The sequence below is a fragment of the Thermobia domestica genome, chromosome 7 (assembly GCF_964235325.1).
Source record: "Thermobia domestica chromosome 7, izTheDome1.hap1.1, whole genome shotgun sequence".
NCBI lineage: Eukaryota > Metazoa > Arthropoda > Insecta > Zygentoma > Lepismatidae > Thermobia > Thermobia domestica.
In genome coordinates, this window is record NC_137460.1 from 25,451,919 (window position 1) to 25,473,234 (window position 21,316).

The 21,316-nt window shown below is 37.2% G+C and overlaps 1 protein-coding gene across 1 annotated transcript in view; it reads left to right on the top strand.

Annotated features, from left to right (window-relative positions):
- Nucleotides 1–7,918, top strand: part of LOC145689926 (ATP-dependent DNA helicase DDX31) — a 379,619-nt gene extending 371,701 nt beyond the window's left edge. Inside the window, exon 13 of the mRNA XM_081764280.1 lies at nt 7,711–7,918. Within this exon, the coding sequence (XP_081620406.1) occupies nt 7,711–7,852 (142 nt within the window). The 3' untranslated portion in view covers nt 7,853–7,918. The remainder of the gene's footprint in view (nt 1–7,710) is intronic.
- The last annotated feature ends 13,398 nt before the right edge of the window (nt 7,919–21,316 follow it).

Genomic DNA, 21,316 nt, shown 5'->3' on the forward strand with positions numbered 1-21,316 from the left:
GAGCTCTAGTTAGTATGGAAGTGCGTAATATTAAAGTTTCAGAGATCTACTTAGTATGAAAGTTCGTGATATAAAAGTATTAGAGCTCTAGTTATTATTGAAGTGTGTAACATCAAAGTTTAAGAGCTCTAGTTAGTATGAAAGCATGTGATATTAAAGTTTCAGGGCTCTAGTTAGTATGGAAGTGCGTAATATTAACGTTTCAGAGCTCTAGTTAGTATGGAAATCAGTGATATTAAAGTTTCAGAGCTCTAGTTAGTATGGAAGTACGCGATATTAAAGTTTCAAAGCCCTAGTTAGCATGAAAGGGCGTGATATTTAAGTTGGAGATTAAGAAACAGAAAGGCATCGTAATGAAAGCATTGTGTAGGAGGTAAGAGATAGTCATAAACGGTTATGTGGTAAAGATTCAGCGTCAGTAGAAGTGGATTCAGCCGCTCCCTTTATCCTTTTATTTCCAGTGGGGCATTGAACGTCTTACTGTGGTTCTGATCCACCGGAAATCGAACCCGGGACTATGTAACCAAAGTCGCCACTAGACGAGCAGAAAGGGCTCATTAGTTATTAAGTTAAAATAGCTATTCGGTACAAATTAATAGGAAGTTTAATTTTTACTTTAGACTCGTTTTCCAGGTCGTTTATAGTAGCAAGAAATAAAATTCACAATACCTAGTAGCCATCTATTTAAACATGATGGCGGGGCCGCGGTGGCTCAGTGGTAGAACGTTCACCTTTGGTTCATGGGGTCCTTGGTTCGATCCCAGCTCGCGCCAAGTGAACTTTGTGGTGGACGCGTACGTGGGTTTTCTCGGGGTTCTCCCATTTCGTCCCACTTTCTTCATTCCACCACTTCATTCATTTCTTATCATCATTGTCTCCTTTAGCCTAGCCGACATAGCGTGGGATGTATCATTTCACTTTTTTCGAAGACGTTGGTCGCAGATTTAATATTTAATTTTGAGGACTGGTAACATTTTTTCTTTATGAAAAGATCTTAATAACTTAAGTGAGAGCCACAATTTCATTATTAGAGTGTTTACAATATGTGACAATTCCGAAATCATTAGATTTTCATTCACGACGCTAGTGCAGGATTACCCGATTGTTTTTCGCAATAAAAAAATAATTGAAGAACGAAAATAATTTATATATAAATCGCCGTTAGTAAAATTGATCTTGGATGCCGAGCTGGCCTTCCTGAAAAGTAGATCTACACCAGTGTCTCTACTCTTTTATTTTGTCTCTAATTATTACAGAAATTGTTCCATTCATTCTGTTCCCCGTTAGTTGGCTGCTCTGAATTAGTCGTGAGGTGTATGAGTTGTTGCTGCGAGCATCCATCGTTCTGCTTGCATGATACTGCCATCTATATGAAAGTTGCTTTCGGTTGTCTGTTAGGCTCTTTCGCTACTTGCTACTCTCCCCTCTTGTGTTGTCCACAATTTTATGTGGACACACGTTTGTATGTATGTATATTCCTACTATCTTCCATGCGTTAATACATAACAGCTTTAGCCTTTCGTCCTGTCCCCTTTTTTGAACGCCGTTGATAAAAAGCTTGTTTTCATTTGTGTGTGATTTCAATCTTCGTTCCGGAAACGATTCAGAATTAAGGAAACAGCGCGAATTCTGTGTATATATCTTTTTTGGTTTGTTTATTTAGAAATTTCGCTATCCCTACGCGAATGGTAACTGTTGGGATTAGCTTAAAAGGTGTCGTTAATGGAAGGATTTTTTTTTTTTTTTCTAATTCAGACTCGTAGCTTAAGCAATATCTACACTTTGCGGCACGCTTCTGAACATAAGTACCTTGGTTTTGAAACGAATATGATAGGTAAGTAAATTAGGCTGCTTTAATTCAAAGCCATTCATGATTCTCTTAACAGCGTTATCATCTTAATACTTTAGTGAATTCTGCTAATGCAAGACTCACAGTTAATTGCCTCAGCTCATGTCCTCGCAAACTATTTGTTAATTTTTAATGTTAATGAAATATCCCACGTCCTGTTCTTTCTTTCAGTTTTTCTTTTTCTTTTTCTTTTTTTTTTTTTTCGTGACGTTGTATCTGGATGTGTAACAATGGAGTCGGGTCCCGGCGGTAGACGCAAATGTCAGTAATCTCTATTTATGACGGGAGAATCTCCGTGAGTGTAGAATAAACGCCTTTGACGCTGGAGATCTTGGCTTTATTCCTTATTGGAACTTGTATGTTACGGATTACACATTAAATTGTACGAGGAGAAATCAAAAAGTAAAGAGTCTCGCAATTTCTCGCACTAGGATTTGGCAACGCTGCTAGTATCCAGCGCTGAATTAGTGTCGTCTGCAACAATTCTATGCAACGTGTCACTGTTATTCCCGCGTTAGTCGTTGAAGTATAACAGACCGTTAAACATGGCAGCTCCGTTGGCGATATGCACAAAGGAAGAAATGAGGGAATTCGCTTTTTGTTTGCGGAAAGTGTTAAACCTAAGGAAAGTATTCGTCGAAGTATGGTGACAGCTGTTTATCGCGAAGCAAGATCTACGAATGGATAGAGCGTTTCAAACAGGGAAATACTTCTTTATTTAAGAAGGAAAGATCGGACAAGCCATCGACGTCAGCGACTGAGTACAATTTGAAAGTCGTTGAGGGTATGGTGATGGAAAACAGACGAATCACAGTAGACGAAATTGAGAAGCGATTCGCCTGGCTCCAAGCGATTTTCGTATGTTTGGATCATTGAAGGAAGCGTTCAGAGAGGATGATTTGCAACAGATGCATAAGTCATTGATGCGGTGCAAAATTGGTTACAGATGCAACCGAAAAACTTTTTTTTTTTTTTTTTGACGGAATCAAATAACTGGTGGATCCTTGGGGAAAATGCGTTGAAGTGCAGGGAGATTATGTAGAAAAATAATGTATGTTTCAGTTTTCTATCATTAGAATAAATGTACCTTTTCTCAGAAGTCCCTTTACTTTTTGACTTCTCCTCGTAGATCTACCTCCACTAAGAATGGGTATCTTTTCTGTTGCTCTTACTTGTGAGTATAGTAGTGGTTAAAGATAAACGATATACACCTGCAAAAATTAAGTTCTCTACTAGGGATGGCCTTTTTCGAAAAATCTGTTTTTCGATTTTCGGAAATTTCATTTTTCGTTTTTTCGAAAAATTTTCTTTTTCGAAAAAAATTTCGTTTTTCGTTTTTTCGAAAAAAATTTAGTTTTTGTTTTTTCGAAAAAAAATTCGTTTTTCGTTTTTTCGAAAAAAATTCCGTTTTTCGTTTGTTCGAAAAATTTTTCGTTTTTCGAAAAAAATTCGTTTTTCGAAAAATTCATTTTTCGAGAAAGTATTTTTCGAAAAATGAATTTTTCGAAAAAGTATTTTTCGAAAAAATGTGGCCATCCCTATTCTCTACTAATTCTTGCTTTCATTGTACTCCAAGAATTAACTCAACCTTTACAGAGTATGTTACATCTCGTAACATCAGTTACGCAATACAAAGTGTGTCCCAAAAGTCTTAAACCTTTATATATTCTACGAAGCAGAAGCATAACGAAAAACGAATGGGGGTATTTGAAATGCAATTGTGGAGAGAATTGGATATAAATAGCTGCGTCAAACAGAGAAACCAATGAAGAAGTGTTGAGAATTGTAGAGGAGGAAACAATGATATTGGATGTATCCTGATAATCCGAGTGATTGTCCGTTTAATCCGAGCAAAAATAAAATAAAAGCGCTAACCAACCATAATTCATTTCTGGCGTGCCTTTGGAGCCAGTCACCTTATTGTATATTCTGGGCAGAATAATTTAAGCACACTCTTTTCTTTCTGACTGTTCTAGTCAAGTCCTAAAGACATCTGCTGCATTTCTGTTTTATATTATATCAGGATTAGCTGTAGTCCGAGTAGGATTAAAATGACGATTGCTAAGGATGAAAAAAATATATATATATCTCCACACGAAGCTAGAGGTAACCCGAAAACTTCACTGAAGATAAATCAAAGAAGTGATTGGTGCAAAACGTCATATGAGTAAAGTCAGGGCCGGCTGTACCATAAGCTGACCTTCTATTTGAATTCTACATTCATAAATCATCTTTAGGTCGCATTAGTTTAAGGTTACATGGACAGTGTTAAAGCAAATGGTCAAACAAATCCCAGCATGAATTGCCTGATTGTTGTCAAATACAATAACTCAATTCTCGACCAATAACTAACACCTGTTTCATTTAGTTAGTTATCACAGTTTTGATATGAAAACTAGTGTTGTCTTTGTCACAAACAAGTTATTTATCATTAAAGCTGGAAACAAGCTTTTTTTAAAAATAAAAAAAAAACATCTTTTAACGCATGCAGAAGGAAAATCCAGAAACAAAGATAAAAGAGCTAGTTGCACTAGAATTGCAAACTGATATATTGAAATTGAAGCTCGATATTCAATTCTATAAGAAGTATTACCATCTTTCCTCTGCGGGAATGTTTACTTTATCTTTCATTAACATAATAGATTATAATTTCAAGGAAAAAAAACAAGGACACAAGGAGATTGTATTTATAGTGTTTAAAAATTTCTGAGTGCCAGTGCTTTTTTCTTCCCATTCCGCAGTTGTTCATGATAGGGAGCATACTTAAAATTGTGACTTTTGAGATTTGTTATTTTTGTAGAAAGGGGAGGAACGGAAAGTTATGCTATTGCACGAGGCGGCAAATTGCGTAGGACCTGTCCTGGGTAAAGTAACCATTGTATGTACTTCTTTCACCATTCCTATTCTTGGTTTCATTTGTCTTCATATTTCCATTAACAACACTTACCAGGATATCGAAAAACGAACTACCAATTCTTCCTACCCCTTATATCATACAGAGCGACTTGATATACCATTGCTCTTGTCCTTTCAACGTTTATTTTCATTTCATATTATTCACATCTTCTCGAAACTCTTTCCAGAAGCCTTGAGGAAAAGTGCACAGAAGCTGTTAATTTGAATCACCAGATACAGCTCAGAGGCCATTTTATACTGGATAACAATAGAATGGAAAGGATTTGGGAAAGTATCGGCCAGGACCTGTTTTAATAAGTACCATCTCGGCATTTATCTTGTAGGACTGAGGGAAGCCCGTCAGGATGGTCGGCAGCGGGATTCGAATCCACGACCTCTTGAATACGACGCTCTACCACTTCGCCATTCGCTTCGCCTGAGCTACTGATATGATTTAGAACCTTGTCTCAGTTGTGAGAGGGAGCTTCTCCGTGGCTAAGCGGTTAGCGCACGCGCCTTTGGCGTGGGAGGCCCGGGTTTGATTCCCGGCGGGAGCTCATGTGGTTCGGATTCCACGTTAATCAGTAGGTCCACGTCTCATATAGCCTCGCTCCTGAACGGGACGTTAAACTCAAAATCAACTCAACTCAACTCAGTTGTGAGAGGTATTAGTGTGGGTGTCCTTTTTTTTTTTTCATTTGCATGAAGGAAGAAAATATACCATCTCAGAAAACACTTCCTGTATTTTGACAAAAAAAAAGTATTATTTTCTCTTTTCAGTGTTTACATGCATGGTAATTTTTTTCGTGTGTTTGCAAGATGACAAAACGTCAATGGTCATTTCCTTTCCTTTGTTTGCCGGACAAACAGATAACCAATTTCATTTGCTTCTCTTCCCACTAATGAAACTCTTCAAGAAGGAAAAAGAATAAAGAGAAAAAGAAGATAATTGTGCTTGTTTTAGTTGTTCTTTCATTCATAAATCTGTCGTTTCCATTGAATGTATTATTGCATGTGCACGCGCTTATGTTACTTCAGTCGTCCGTTGTATTACAAAGATGTCATAACGTATTACCATAGAAGTAAAAAAGGAAAAAAAGAAGGAAGGAAATCATCTGCTCCCACACTGGGAAAACCATTTTTCTGTGGGTTTTCTTTTCTGGAAATTCGTGGGAGAAAAGAGAAGAAGAAAGTTAAATAAACAGATTTAAACATTTCACAATGAAAGCTTTACCTTGTCAATTTGAAATTGTCTGTCTCACAGAGTTTCTATTTATAATACAAAAACATTTCAGTCTCTGTGTAACTCTGATTCCTAATAGTATACATTTAACCTAATAGGTGTCGCTACATTCGCTAGCTTCCTGCCTGAAGCCATAAGATCACGCTAGTGTGGTCAATTTGCAGATTTAAAACTATTGTGACGATTTAATTGCAACTTAAAAGGTGCAGATTTAAAATTATTGTGACAATTTACTTGCGGATTAAAAAGTGCATATTAAAATTATTGTGACAATTTAATTGCAACTTAAAAAGTGCAGATTTAAAATTATTGTGACAATGTACTTGCGGATTAAAAAGTGCATATTAAAACTATTGTGACGATTTAATTGCAACGTAAGAAGTGCAGATTTAAAATTATTGTGACAATGTACTTGCGGATTAAAAAGTGTATATTAAAACTATTGTGACGATTTAATTGCAACTTAAAAAGTGCAGATTTAAAATTATTGTAACAATATACTTGCAGATTAAAAAGGGCATATTAAAACTATTGTGACGATTTAATTGCGACTTAAAAAGTGCTTTCAAAACTGTCTGAAGAATACTAAAATCCTTTATCATCCTCGTCTTATATTCTTTCCATCTCCCTAAGAGTTCATTTCTCTCGCTATCTTCCTTTTGTTATTTTCTATTATCATCGTAATACCCCTTGTTTTCCCCGAAGTTCCTTAAATATCACCTCCTTGTACATTTCCTCCTATTTCTCAACTCTTTCTAATTCTTGTGTCCTTGCACTTTCTTCTGTAAAACTAAAAGCAATCAAGAATATTAAAAAAAAAATGTAGAAAGTAAACCAGGTAATATCTACAAAACGCTATTAAAAATATTAATAACCGTTATAACCGCAAATATATTAATTTCCAAAGGACAATTAAAAATATTCTTAAAAAATCGAAATTGAGGCACGTAATATCCACAAAATGCTGTTAAATAAACTAATAACCGTCGTTAAACCTCTTCTTATAAGACTATAAATTTGGGTGCGTAGCTTACGACATAATAATTGTTGGGTACCCAAATGTATACATTATATAAAACGTCTTGAAAACATTTTTTAGTTCTTATAATACCATTTTGTAGATGTTAGCTGGCTCACTTTATGCTTTTTTCGTATTCTTCATTGTATTTAGGTTATTTACACAGTAAAAATCATGAAAGTGGGGATGACCGTAGGGAAGAACCTTAAATGGTATACTTGTATAATCGTGTTCAATTGAAGAGGACAACAAGAGCGGATTACCGGGACAACTTTTGTTCCGCAGTTCACAGGTTAAGAAACCCTGTTTGAAACAATCCACTCTTTCAAAGAAAGCAAACACAAAAATCCGCAATTTAAGTTGTGTAAAAGTCTGTGTATGTAAATTACTGTATTACATACATAACTCTTCATTGTTGTTAAGATATACCTACAGTAGCGTCTCTATTGAAATGAAACAGGAATTCTTAATTCGAAGTCATTTAGTATCAGCGGTACCATCAGCAGCGACATTGCGGCGCAACTGTGAAGCTTTTGCTTCTACTGGAGTCCACGGTGACACCATCACTGCTTTGTCTATTAGTATGTACTGTAGATATAGAGTCCAGTCTCTTTCCTTAACGAGAACAAATGAACATTTCATTTTTATTGTTTTTTTCTTTCTTTTTAGAATGGTTGTTTAATTGTCCTGTTTTCCTTTTTACAGCCTGAAGAAATTGAAGAAACCGAACAGATTACATCAACCAGAGTCAGGGCGTCCCATGAAGAGAAAACTGCCAGATGTGTTGTCCGAATTCTCCAGCGGTTTGGCACCCTTGAAGAAAAAGAAGAAAACTCAAGAAGTTTAATTTATATAGACGTGTACACGTAATTTTTAATGATTGAAGGTTATTAAAATTTATTTTTGTTATGAAGTATTGAATATTAATTGGTGACTTTGTAACTTTTCCTCCATCCCAACCAGTGGCGGGGTTAACATCAGCGCAACGCCTCAGCTCCTTTGAAGAAAGGGGACATCAAAACGCAAAATTTAAGAATGAAATAAAAAGTAATAAGCTTTCAAAGAAATGTGAAAATTTTAAATATATAAGTAAAAGAGAAACTGAAATGTGTAGACTACGAAATAAATGTTAACATATTCTTACATTCATCATCATCATCATCATCATCATCATCATCATCATCATCATCATCATCATCATCATCATCATCATCATCATAGGTATTCTGCCATTATTGGCAGGTCACTGCCGAAACCGAGAAGCTTCCATGCTCCGCGGTCTTCCGCTAACTTCTTCCTCTTCACGAACGACTTTTCTGTTTTGATATCATCTATCATGTAGTCTCCTTTGATCCCTGTCTCTCTTTCCTGCCACCATACCCTCTATCACCTTCCTCATCATACAATACCTTCTTAGCCAATGTTCCAACCAGTTTCTCTTCCTCTTAATAATACCTAAAATTGTGTTTTTCTTCCCCACCATTTCTAACACCCTCTCATTCGTTTACCGCTCAACCTAGTTAATTCTCTCCATTCTCCTCCACACCCACATTTCGAAGTACCTAGAATAGTCAGAGTTTGGAAATATGTGTTTTTTGGACATGAGATGTATCTCGAACCTCCAGCAACCTTTAAAAAATATCGCTTCTGAGGAAGAAAAAATCTTTTTCTTCAATTAGACATAGATTCTCTTCTCTTGTTTCTTAATTGTACAAAAGCAAACGGTCCCGGCGGGAGCTCATGTAGTTCGGATTCCACGTTAATCAGTAGGCCCACGTCTCATATAGCCTTGCTGCTGAACGGGCCGTTGAACTCAAAATCAACTCAACTCAAAAGCAAATGGTTAGTTCTTGAAAACACGTTATATAATAATAGAGTACTGAGACTTTTTCGTTTTTTTCTTCTAAAATGATCTTTCTTTAAGAGGAAGACAACATATGAAAAGAAAAATAGAACCATCAATTAATAAAATAAGACTTGCAGAGTGCATAAGGAGGCTATTTTTATCCTAGTTCAGTACAGTAAAAGAAATTAAAGTGTGTAATCATTTGCCGACGGAGCTTTGAAATTACAGTTTATTGCAAATTATTTCTAGGAAAAGCAGTTATTTTTAGAAGCACTAGTTGCATTCTTCTTCAGCTCTGAATTTAGAAAAAGAAAACAGCTTATTGTTGCATTATATTCGTTTTTCCTACTTCGATGACTAACTGCTGAAGGCCACAAGTACTCACCAACTAATAAGCATGGTGTTACGTCTTCTGACACCATTGTAAAGTGTAGAAGGGAATTCCAAACTGGTCATTATGTCCCTCACAGACAACCCAAAACCTGGAAGACCATCTCTGACGGACGATGAGGCCACTGTGAAGAAAATGGAGTGTTTAATCCTCGAAGACAGACGTGTAACCAGCTAAACGATTGTGAATGAAACTGGTCTCAATTGTGGTAGTGTGTGGAAAATTTCCCTCTGACGAACTTTACATGTCTAAGGCTGGTCCCTCGTTTGCTGAACCTTTTCAGAAGCATCAGCTCATTCATCGCAGGTTGCTTCGACAAAGCAAGAGTGTGTGGCTTCCAGGTATTGTAGAATCCGTCTTATTCTCGCGACCTCGATCCCCAGTGACTTTTTCTTGTTTCCCCTAATGAAGAATTCGTTGCGTGATCATCATTTTGACAACACAGATGACGTCATTCATGAGGTGAAAGAGTAGTTTCCTCAATCTTATCCATCTTTCACTTTGGTCACTTTTGGCACACTGTATATATATACAGGAGCTAATTTCCTTAATTTCATGCACATAAAAATCAACAAAATTTCATCATCGTATCTTAATAATTTCCTGCTGATAATCAAAACTTTACGATGCCTCATTCGTAAAACGTAGCAGAAGTCAGAAATTTATTGGTCAGGAAGTTTCATCTCCAGCTTCAAAATGAATGTTTGTGCCAGTGTATCAATTCCCCGTATGTATTCCGTTTCAAATAAGAAATCGTCTCACCATGTCGTCCCTTACAATTCCTTGTATTCATATGTTTGTTTACATACAGCAGATAGTTGTTCAGTGTGTATTTTTTTTCTTTCTTCAGAGCAAATAGGAGTATAATAAAAGCTAAACGAGTAGCATTTATTTCTCCGTTTCCGAATGGCTTCCATGACGTTATCAATCTATTGACGGTGTTATTTGCACAAGTGTACCAACAAATTCGTACCCAATGCTCCTGTATATGTCATAAGCAAATGAATACATTATAGTTGCATTTTTTCTTCTTAATATTATTTCAGCTTTCGTCAAAATATACTCACGCAACATCACAATTAGAAATCTCTAATGTGCAAACGATGCTTAAACTACACGAAAAACATTGTTAAGTAATTCATTTAACTACATGCCTTAAAAAAGCAATTACTGATTGCTGCAGATAGGCCTACAAATATCCAAGAGGATAATTCTGTAATTTGATTTGTGGTAGAAATAAATTATGACTGCATCCGACAATTTATGAAATGGTGTCTTCCTGTTCTGTTCTGCCTAAAGGTCTTGCAGCACTTTGTAGAAAATATTTTAAATGATCTTTAGGCAGAACGGGAATTCCTGTTCTGTCTAATCTTTCGAGACGGGGAATTCTGTTCAGGGAGGGATTTTTCTAGAGAATTTCTCTTTGGTAATTGTAACAAATTCTTAAGAAGGACAATTATTTCTTCAAGTTTCATCGTAAGGCAACGCCACCCCCCCAAAAAAAAGAGTCTGTGTCTTCTACATCACAACTCCTTTTTCAGTATCACCTGATCAGATTATTTGTCTCCTATACATGCTTCTGTATTATAAAAGTAACCAAGAAAGTTCCGTCGCTTTTTGTGGAGGTCTGTGTTCAATTGGCCCTCACACCTTGAATTGAGATACAGCGAAGGTCAGTTGTTGGTGTGGGTATATCCAACATAATACATGCTTGTGGCAGTTCAGTTACACCGTGAATTTGCCTAAGGACAGAGTGAAAATGGGACCTCCACAAAGCGTCATAAGGGCATGTATGCTGTACGAGTTCAAACTGGGATCAAACGCCGCTGCAGCGGGGCGGAAGATATGCCAAGCTTTTGGTGAGGGTGTCGTGACTACGCGGACAGTGCAGCGGTAGTTTAACAAGTTAAAGGACGGTGATGAAACACTCGAAGACGCACCACGTGCCGGAAGACCAACACATGTACAAAATGAAGATCTTCAAGCAGCAATTGAGGCGAACTGGCCAGACATGTGAGGAACAGGGGCTACAATTCAGTGTGAGTGGATAAACCATTCGGCAGTCCTCCATCAACTTGGGAAGCACTACAAGTTGGGGCGATGAGCCCCACACGAATTGACTCCAGGCCAGAAGGCAACGCGAGCAGACACCTGTATTTCTTTGCTGTCTCGTCTGAAGGACATTTCTGGACAGGGTGTTGACATGTGATGAAAAGTAGGTCCTGTACGAAGCTCCACGGCGCCGTCATCATTGGTTAGTATCGCACGAACTGGTTCCGAAACTGCCGAAACCAGCACTGCACCAGAAGAAGTCCACTCTGTGTTCGGTATTCTGCTCGCGGCATCGCGTATCGGGAACTGCTACCAGCTGGTCAGAGCATCAGTGCAACTGTATACTGTCAGCAGTTGAGCCGTGTTCAAGAAAAACTCAAAACTTTGGAGCCAGCACTTCTGAATCGCAAAGAGGTCCTTCTGTTCCAGGACAACACTAAACCCCACGTGGCTAGGTTGACCCGGTACACCATTCTACGCCTTGGATGGGAAACACTATTGCATCCGCTATACTCTCCGGTCATTGCACCGACCGACTATCACCTGTTCCATTCCTTAGATAATCACTTTAGAAGGACTCCAGTTCAGATCCCTAGTAGAGGTGCAAAATGCATTGATAGACCTTCTTTGCTTCACGGCCCATCAAGTTCTAACGCGATGGAACCCATGGGCTTCCAGAATGTTGGTAGAAGATCATCGATGCTGATGGGGACTATTTTTAATCTTTCAGGTACGTCTTAGGTGCCATATCGATGTTTGAATGTGGTGGGTGAAAAAGCGACAGAACTTTCTTGGTTACCTTTATGCATCCAATATGTCATATTGTCAATATAAATACTAGCAATACTAAATACAACTTATCGTCAATATAGTCTCATAATCACTTTCTAAATGTAAACAGTATGCAACCGCATCTACGTAAGCTACCAAGTCTATTACACGTGATTCCAGCCTTCCACCTTCAAAAATACGAAACTGAAACAAAAATATAAGATCATTTAAGATAATTTCTACAAAGAGCTGGAAGGCCTTGAAGCAGAACGGGAGTCAATCTATGAAATAATATTCAGAGAATATCACAAATATTCCAAAATAATTGTATTAATAAGCTCAACAACGAATTCTACCAATTAGAGCAGATCATTTTAAATTAATCATAACCAAAAGCTTCAAGACGAAATATTAAACATCAACAATATGATTGAAGATGATTAACACCGTGTTGGAAATAACTACAACAGAATTCGAGAGTTAAAGGGAAAAAAGTCAGTTTTACGATCCATGGTGTCCTGTAGGCTAGTGATGGATAAACAATAGAAGTGAATGATTATGGAAAATTTTATGAATGTGGAAGAAAACGGGAAAACACACACAAATATGATGTTGTCCATCCACAAACTCCTATGGCGTGGAATCTCCCATCTAGAAACAAATGCTCTACCACCAAAGCGAGAACTCTATCACTGAGCCACTATGCTTATTCTTGCTTTAATTCCTGTTTTAATAATAATAAAAAAAACTTCCCGCTGGTTTAGTGGCTAGCGCTCGCGCCTTTGCTGCTTTGGTCCTAGATTCGATTCCTCGCCGAAGAGCATTCAACCCATTACGGTTCTTCGGATTTCACTTTAAACTGTAGGTTCACGTTTCATATAGCGTCGATGCTTGAAGGAAGGTAAAAATTCAACAAACTTTAGTAAAATTTTTAAAAGTAATTTACACTGTCGCATTAAGTTGAATCTTCATTAGTTTATTTTACGAACTGGTAAATACAGTGTTATAAGACAAGCCGATAATGTACTATGTCGATAACATGTTTGCAGGTGTATAGGTAAAAAAAAAAAAAAAAAAAAAAAAAAAGTACGTATCTATCAGATTACCAGTGTACGCTGCGCTGGCGGAAAACCAGGTGAAACATTAATTCACGAAGACAGAGTAATGTTTATGAAAAATATCTGTGCAGACGTCAAATATGTAAGTTCTATATCAACAGAGAAAGAGCATTGAAGAGGAACTTTATTGCGGTAGTATTGTAAGGAAAATTAAGTTCGTATATGTAGTGTGTGTATTTTTACCTATATAGTGACTGCGAATAGCACCCGACGCTTTGCCTTTGGCGCCTTATACTTCAGTGCTTACACACTTGCCTCTTCTCTCTATCGCTCCAGCGGTCACACTTTATGTTGGGTTACAAAACATATTCCTCTCTGTAAATATACCTAGTAAAAATGAACAGCAGACTCCAAGAAAATAACAGTGTAAGAGGCTCATGATACTATTTTCACAAAGAAACGTGATGGTGAAGTGTTATATCAACGTGTCGGGATACTCTTAATCTACACGGAAAATGCTTATCTTTGATATACCTAATTTGGGATCAGCGTTCCGTAAGAGAAATACGCTGTGCGTTACTGTGCTGAGACGATAATTTTAGCATGTGTCCGATTGCAAAGCGCGTCGGTGGGTAATGTTGAAAATGGTCAGACTATATTCAAGATTGACAATGTCAATTAATTGCAAGCAGATATTGTTATTATAAGACGAACAAACCCACATTTTGACCTTGTTTAAAGACATAACAGAAATATAATCAAAATAATTGTCCAATAAGAGTTGATATCTGTTGTAAGCATTACTACAAGTAATACCAGACGTCTGTTGCTAAATAACTGTGTTCATGTTATGTACAACTATACGATCACTCTCTATAAAGCAGTACAAAACATTACTATAAAGACGCAACTAAATATCCTAATAATACAATATCACGTATCATTGCGTGTGTAACATGTAAGGAACTTCCTTAATGTTGCAATCTGAAAAATATTATTACGTTTTGAATTACACAGGATGATGATATTGCCAGGTCACATTATGATGAAATGTTTTTCCCATACCAAATGCTAGAAAGAAAGATATTCATCATTTTGTTACACATAACCATTGTCATGATCTTATCATGTTCTAATAAATGCTTCTGGGATTTTACTGTGCTTTTTTTTTTATTCTGTTCATGAATTGAAATGGTAACATTATGACTGTATAAAAGTTTTACGTACAATTGACATGTTGATAAGAATGTGTGTATCTGACGCAATATCCTTTCGCCATTAAAATAATGACATGGGCACTGGAGATAACAATTAGATTGGTGTATGTGCTTTGCCTTACATTAATGTATTAACATTACAAATAAAATAAATCTGGTACATTTCCGGAGTAAAAATTTTGTGTTCATAGTACGTTTGGTGCTTCGGGTCACGGGTTCTCTCAGATAGAGATATGCACGGGTCATAAACTATACAGGCTGGTCCAAAAGTGTGGAGACTTCCTTCTAGATGGGAAGAAACATTGATAAGATACACAGGAACTTAGTGGCCATCTTGAAAAGCCGCAATATTAAATTTGGGTCAATATTCTTAAGAGGGAACATAGGATGTAAAACGAATTCCTCGTAGCGCGTGCGTCCACAAACACATCAATAAAATTATTTTTGATCTGCATGTATTCATAACGAAATTATGGTAAAATATTGTTCCTATTATGAGGTATATTCAGGAAGTAAGTTACGATTGACTAAGATGAAAGATGAACATCAGAAGAAAATAATTTTATTATTGTGAAGATGGTGACACATAACATACATTTAGGCGTACGCGCCATCCCTGTTTTAGGCAGTTGTCGTGACGCGACATAAGTTTTTCTTTCCCTGTGTAAAAGAATTCTACTGCCAAGGTCTGAAACGAAAATTCCACAACCGTCTACAACTCAGCTGCTCAATCGAGGCGTTGTCTTTGGAACAGGTGGAAGTTGCTTGGCGCGAGATCTCGACTGTAGGAGGGATGGTCAAAGATATCCTAGTTAGCCGTACTCACAAGGAAGGGTCACGAAGTGGCTCCGCTGAGATCCGAACGAGACAATTATGTTTGCATTTGATATGTTATAACTAGATGAATCCCAAAGTTACCCCACCGGGCAGAATATCGTGAGTTACAAGATATTTTATAATGTAAAAGCTACAAAACTGGCAGAATAGTTTGAACCGAGTCATTTATCCGGAAACGCTTGGGTAAATGGGAGCTTGGCGAACACGTACCCCATCATTTTCAAAAGGCACATTTTTAGGATAAAAAATTTTGCTCAGGATCCTCCGCAGGGTCCCAGATGGGGTTCAACTCAAAAGTTTCAAATGGCAATGGGGTTAAGTAGCACATCATTTAAAAGCTATTTTGAAATGAAAGAAGATGGCGCAAATCTCGACTCTCTACGACAACCATGTGCAATATGGCGGCGGATCAAAATGTAAACAAAAACTTAATTGAAAAGTCCATGGCCACCCCTATAAATCGGAAATGGTGAGACAAATGTGAAAACAAGAAAGCACGTGTGCCATTATTTTTAAAGTATAACTTTTTTAAGTTGAAACGTCTTGTCCTAGGGTCCCAGGTGAAGCCTAACTAAAAAGTTTCAAGTTGCCAGGGGGGTTAAGTAGCACATCGTTTGAAAGCTGTTGTCAAATGAAAGAAGATGGGGTAAGTCCCGACTCTCTACGACAACCCTCTGCAAAATGACAGCGGGTCAAAATGTAATCGGAAGCTTAATTGAAAAATCTATGGCCACCTTGAATCCAAGATGGTCGCTTAAAATCTATGTCGAAAGGATACGCATGCCTAACTGCTGAAGCTAGGAAAACCAAATTTGGTATGATCAGAAGGTGACGAAAAGATGCTAAATGTTCAAAAACGCGACGTTTTGAGTTCAAAATGCCGCACTATGTATCGAACGCATATCCAGCTCAAACTACTGGACAATATGGTCAATATTAGATATACATAAAATATCAAAGATTATCATCTGTAATCCAATATGGCTGCCAGCGTGAAAAATGAGTTTGTATATAGATATGCTATTTCTTGGAATATTTGACCAAACCAACAAAGTTTGAAGCAGCTCGATGTACTGAAATAATTTTCACATGGTTTGGTACTTTTCGCTAATCTTCTAAATGAACGTTTTTTGTATATTTGGTGTTGCTTGAAATATTACGATCAAACCAACGAATGGCATACAAATGTAACCATCACGAATACGTTACTATAGAGCCCCTAACCTGACTGGTGCAGTAAGTCCTTTATGTATGAACTACGTATGATAAAATTAGAAAAATACCCAAAGGTATTCAACTTTTGTTTAGCAGTATGAATAGGAAGTCAGAGTTGTGTTCATCGCATATTCGTTATATTCACGTAAATGATATCGAGAGAACTGAGACGATTGTGCTTTAGGAACAAAACATATATGTTATTATGGAATGAAATAATAGTTGAAGTTAATCGAAATTCAATTGTTTTTTAGTCTTCCTATTGTTTCTAAATACATAATAGAGAAAAATAAAGATTTAGATTTGTATTGTTATGAATGACATAGGTTTTAAGCGGCCATCTTGGATTCAAGACTTTTCAATTAAGTTTGTGTTTACACTTTGACCCGCCGCCATTTTGCACAGGATTACCGTAGATAGTCGAGACTTGCTCCATCTTCTTTCATTTGATAACAGCTTTCAAACGATATGCCACTTAAGCCCCCTTGCTATTTAAAACTTAGTTCCACATGTGCTTTCCTGTTTTCACATTTGTCTCACCATTTCCGATTTATAAGGGTGTCCATAGACTTTTCAATTAAGTTTTTGTTTACATTTTGACCCGCAGCCATTTTGCACAGGATTAGCATAAAGATTCGAGACTTGCTCCATCTTCTTTCATTTGACAACAGCTTGCAAACGCTGTGCTATGCTACCCCCTTGCCATTTGAAACTTTTGACTTGGATCCTGTCTGGGACCCTGCGGAGGATCCTGGGGCACTTTTTTTAATCCCAAAAAGTGCGCCCTTGAAAATGATGGGATACGTGTTCGCCGAGATTCACGAACTTAGAAACGACAGCAGATAACGCAAAGAAGGGAAAGAAGCTTGGTGAATGAAAGACAGGTGTTGGATATGTATGTGTAAGTAGTTATGGATTCATGAGTAGCAAAACATCCGTTGCCGTTGTTTGCCTACCACAACTGTCTTTATCAATGAGGGTTTACCGATCTCTTTCTTGAACTCTCCGTGTGGTTTATTAGTCATAGAAGCAGCCAAATATGACGCCCGAAGAATCCAGTTAGAGATGACTGACAGACGTTTGGTTACATTCTTGTAATTTAAACCAGTCCCTAAACAGTGTGCCAGGTATTTTGAAATACCCAAAACACCTACATATTTATTTATTTATTTGTCAATACATACATTAGATGAATAGCAGTCTAACTGTTTCTTCAAATTATTATACCCACAAGAGCAAACTTCTGCCTTCACTTAACTAATTTTAACTTGTACTTCATTATTTAACTTCTGGCTCCCAAAAAGCTCGAATATTTGAATAGTAATAAAGGGAATTGAATACCACTCAATCTAACTGAGATGAGATGTAGAAATTGAATCAAGAAATCCCGCTATACAATTTATTATCACAGCTGTACTTCTCACAAAATGATGATATATCATTTCGTTTATTTCCTATATATGAACGTAAGTAAGCCTTCCTAAACAAAACAGTCGGAGCAAAAGAAGCTATCAACAACCAGCTGTATCGTGTAAGTATGAAAACAACAGAAATAATGGTAAATACAATAAAAAGAAGAAGAAATGAAAATATTGTTATTATTATTATTCTATCTGCAAGAAGTTGTCCTAATGACGATGATGATGCAGTCACTACATTATAAATCTTTAATAAGTTTTTCCTTCCATGATAATTTACTTGTGAAAATGGTGGTCATTTGCTTTTCTACCAGGAGATGGCGTTAATAAAAGCTCAGAACAAAGAACTACTATAAGCCTATATATGTTGTACGTATGTAACACAGGTCTTTGTGTGATGGATCTGTTCTGTATTATAACGTATGTATGTATTTGTAAATAATACAAGTCCATTTAAATGAATTTCTTGAAGCAATCACAGTGGATTAAAAAGAAAATAAAAAGACATCTATGTACTGTAAGTAGTCGATAGAATGAATTGCGTATTAAGAAACGTTGCGACGACCTAGACGGGGGGAGGGATATAAATAAATAAATAAATAACAAGAACCCTTTTTCTTGTCAGTTATACGGACTGAAGAAGAATGGAAATATAGTGCAAGGCATGACGTCGGTATGCGGCCCCCGGATATTTCAGGACAATGGTTTTCAATTATGTGAGACAATGCAGCGTGTTAGCGAATTAATGATATTGTCACACACACACACACACACATACAAGGCTTTTTCTTCTTACAACAGCTGGATACTTCAGTAGGCTAATTTTTTCTTCCCCCATCAGAAGGTAAATTGTATTCGAGCCTGTGCAATGAACGGTGAGTGGGACAGACTATGTATAAAAGAATTGGTGAAAACAGAAACGACGTTAACAATGCAAGAACAGTAGACGGTTTGGTCTTCTTCCATTTATCCTTTATCCTCCTCTCCCCTCTTTCTGTGTCTGTAGTACGTATATGCTCACATATAGTGTATACCTGTTTCTTGTAATAAACTTTGAAGTCATGAAAATAAACATCCAAAAAGGAGTACGTGTAAAAGGAGCAAATATTGCCAACTATGTATACTGCAATATTCCGGTTGATAGAGTCTTTAAATAACGTACTCGTTATTTATGTCTTATAAAAGTTTTTACAAAATTTCTGTAAATCTTTCTTTAAGTCTATTTTGGGTGTTTCCAGCGTGGAAAACTGGAAACCCCTCTGCTCACAATCTGGCCTCGAAAGAATCATATTTGTCTTAGCCCACAGCGGCCTCAGACAAGATCGGTTTAAACTCCGTAGCTCATGGCAGCCCCGGAAGTTTGGTATTAAAGGATATTTCCGTTGCTCATAGCAGCCTCAGGAGATGGTTTTAAAAGTTTAAACTTCGTAACTCATGGCAGCCTCAGGAGTTTGATATTAAATGAAGTTTCCGTAGCCCATGGCGCGCTCGGAAGAATGTATTGTAGGTGAGGAGATCAGCACTGGCACTAATGATTTCCTGTTTCTGGGGTCCTCTTTTATAGCCATTTTCTTGGAGGGGGGACTAGAGAGGGGTAGCCGATCTTCGTAGTTCCTCGAGTCCACTTCGTATCTTTCTAGTTACATGGTCTTCTTATGTCATCTGCCACTGTTTATTTGTAGAAAACAAGTGTTTGTAGTATACACATAGAGTTTGTAGTATGTGTGGGTATGCGGATCCTTACAATAGAAACTACATTCTGTAACTACGTTTATTATTATTATTATTTATTGTAACAACGAATCGAAACTTAAAGGCAATGTTTTATTGCGAGTATTCTTTGTAGGTGTACCCTTGACGGTTTTCAAAAATAAACCTTCAATCCCTGATTTAAAAGGAGTGTATGCTAAACTATAAAGAAATATTAGATCAATACAGCAATGACAATCCGTGACTACAGCGTGACTTGCACGGCGAGAAATGATACTTTTCTTGGAGCCTTCCAACAGAGCCGGCCCTAGGCATTTTTCCGCCCTCTTTTTCCAGAAAGAACACATCTTAAAAGCCATGATTTTAAGTAGCTATGCTATCCCATCATGAAGAACTCTACAAAGGAGACAGAATGAACGAAGAAGTGATAGAGAAGGAAGAAGACGTCGATAAAAATGAACTAGGACCATCAATTTTACAGTGCGAATTTGACAATGCTTTGGAGCAAATGCAACATGGTAAAGCCCCAGGAATAGACCAAATACGAACGGAAGTGATTAAGAATCTCGGAATAGCAACAAAAAAGGAACTATTTAATCTTATAAATGAAATGTACATCTAGGGAAAAATACGAAGAAACTTCGAGAAAAGCATATTTGTCCCTATCCCGAAGAGAAGAGGCGCACGGAAATGCGAAGAACACAGAACGATAAGTTTGCTTTCCCATGCATCAAAAATACTGTGAAAATCATCACACAACGATTGGAAGGGATAATCGAAGAACGGCTATCGGAGGACCAGTTTGGATTCGGGAATAAAAGGAGAACAAGGGAAGCAATATTAAGTCTACGGTTAATCATGGAACTGCACATCACAATAAACAAATCAATTGTAATAGCATTGGTAGATATAGAAAAAGCCTTTGACAACGTAGATTGAAATAATAACATGTTCAGAACGTTGAAGAACCTGAAGGTGAATTACAGAGCCAGAAGAATAATATATCAGCTTTACAGGAACCAGACCGCTGTTATAGGAAGAGATCAGAAGGAAGCAAGAAAAGTAAAGGAGTAAGTCAAGGATGTGGACTTTCACCTCTCCTGTTCAACGCCTTTGTAGAAGAGGTTATGAGGAAATTCTTTGATAAAAACGAGGAAGGCGTAAAAGTAAATTGCCAGGTTTTCAGCACAATAAGGTTCACTGATGACATAGCACTGATAGCGGAGAACGGAAAGGACTTGCAGGAAGCACTTTCAAACTTGAACGACCATGGAACTTAGGTTTTTTTTACATCTTCCGTCCGAGGATTGCACTTTATCACTTTAGTTTTCTTCTTATTTATATAAGAAGAAAACTAAAGTGATAAAGTGCAATCCTCGGACGGAAGAAGTGAAAAAGACGTAAGTTCCAGAATAGCACAGCATCCAATAGGAAAAGAGAACTGCTAACATCAAGAAATGTATCGTTGAACGTTGTAAAACGATTTATTAAGACTCTGGTATGGAGCGTGGCGCTTTACGAATCAGAAACGTGAACATTGAGAAAAGATGAAATATCCCAGCTGGAAGTATTTGAAATGTGGTTTTGGCGCAAAATGCTGCGCATGTCATGAACCGAAAGGAAAAAGAACGAAGACGTATTAAAGGAAGCTAATGAAGGACAACAGATCATGAAGACAATAGGAAAAAGAAGAAACAACATGCTTGGCCATCTTATTCGGCACTCCGACTGGATCACCGTGTTGATACAGGAGAAGGCAAAAGGAAAACAAGAAACAGGAAGAGCAAAGATAAAAT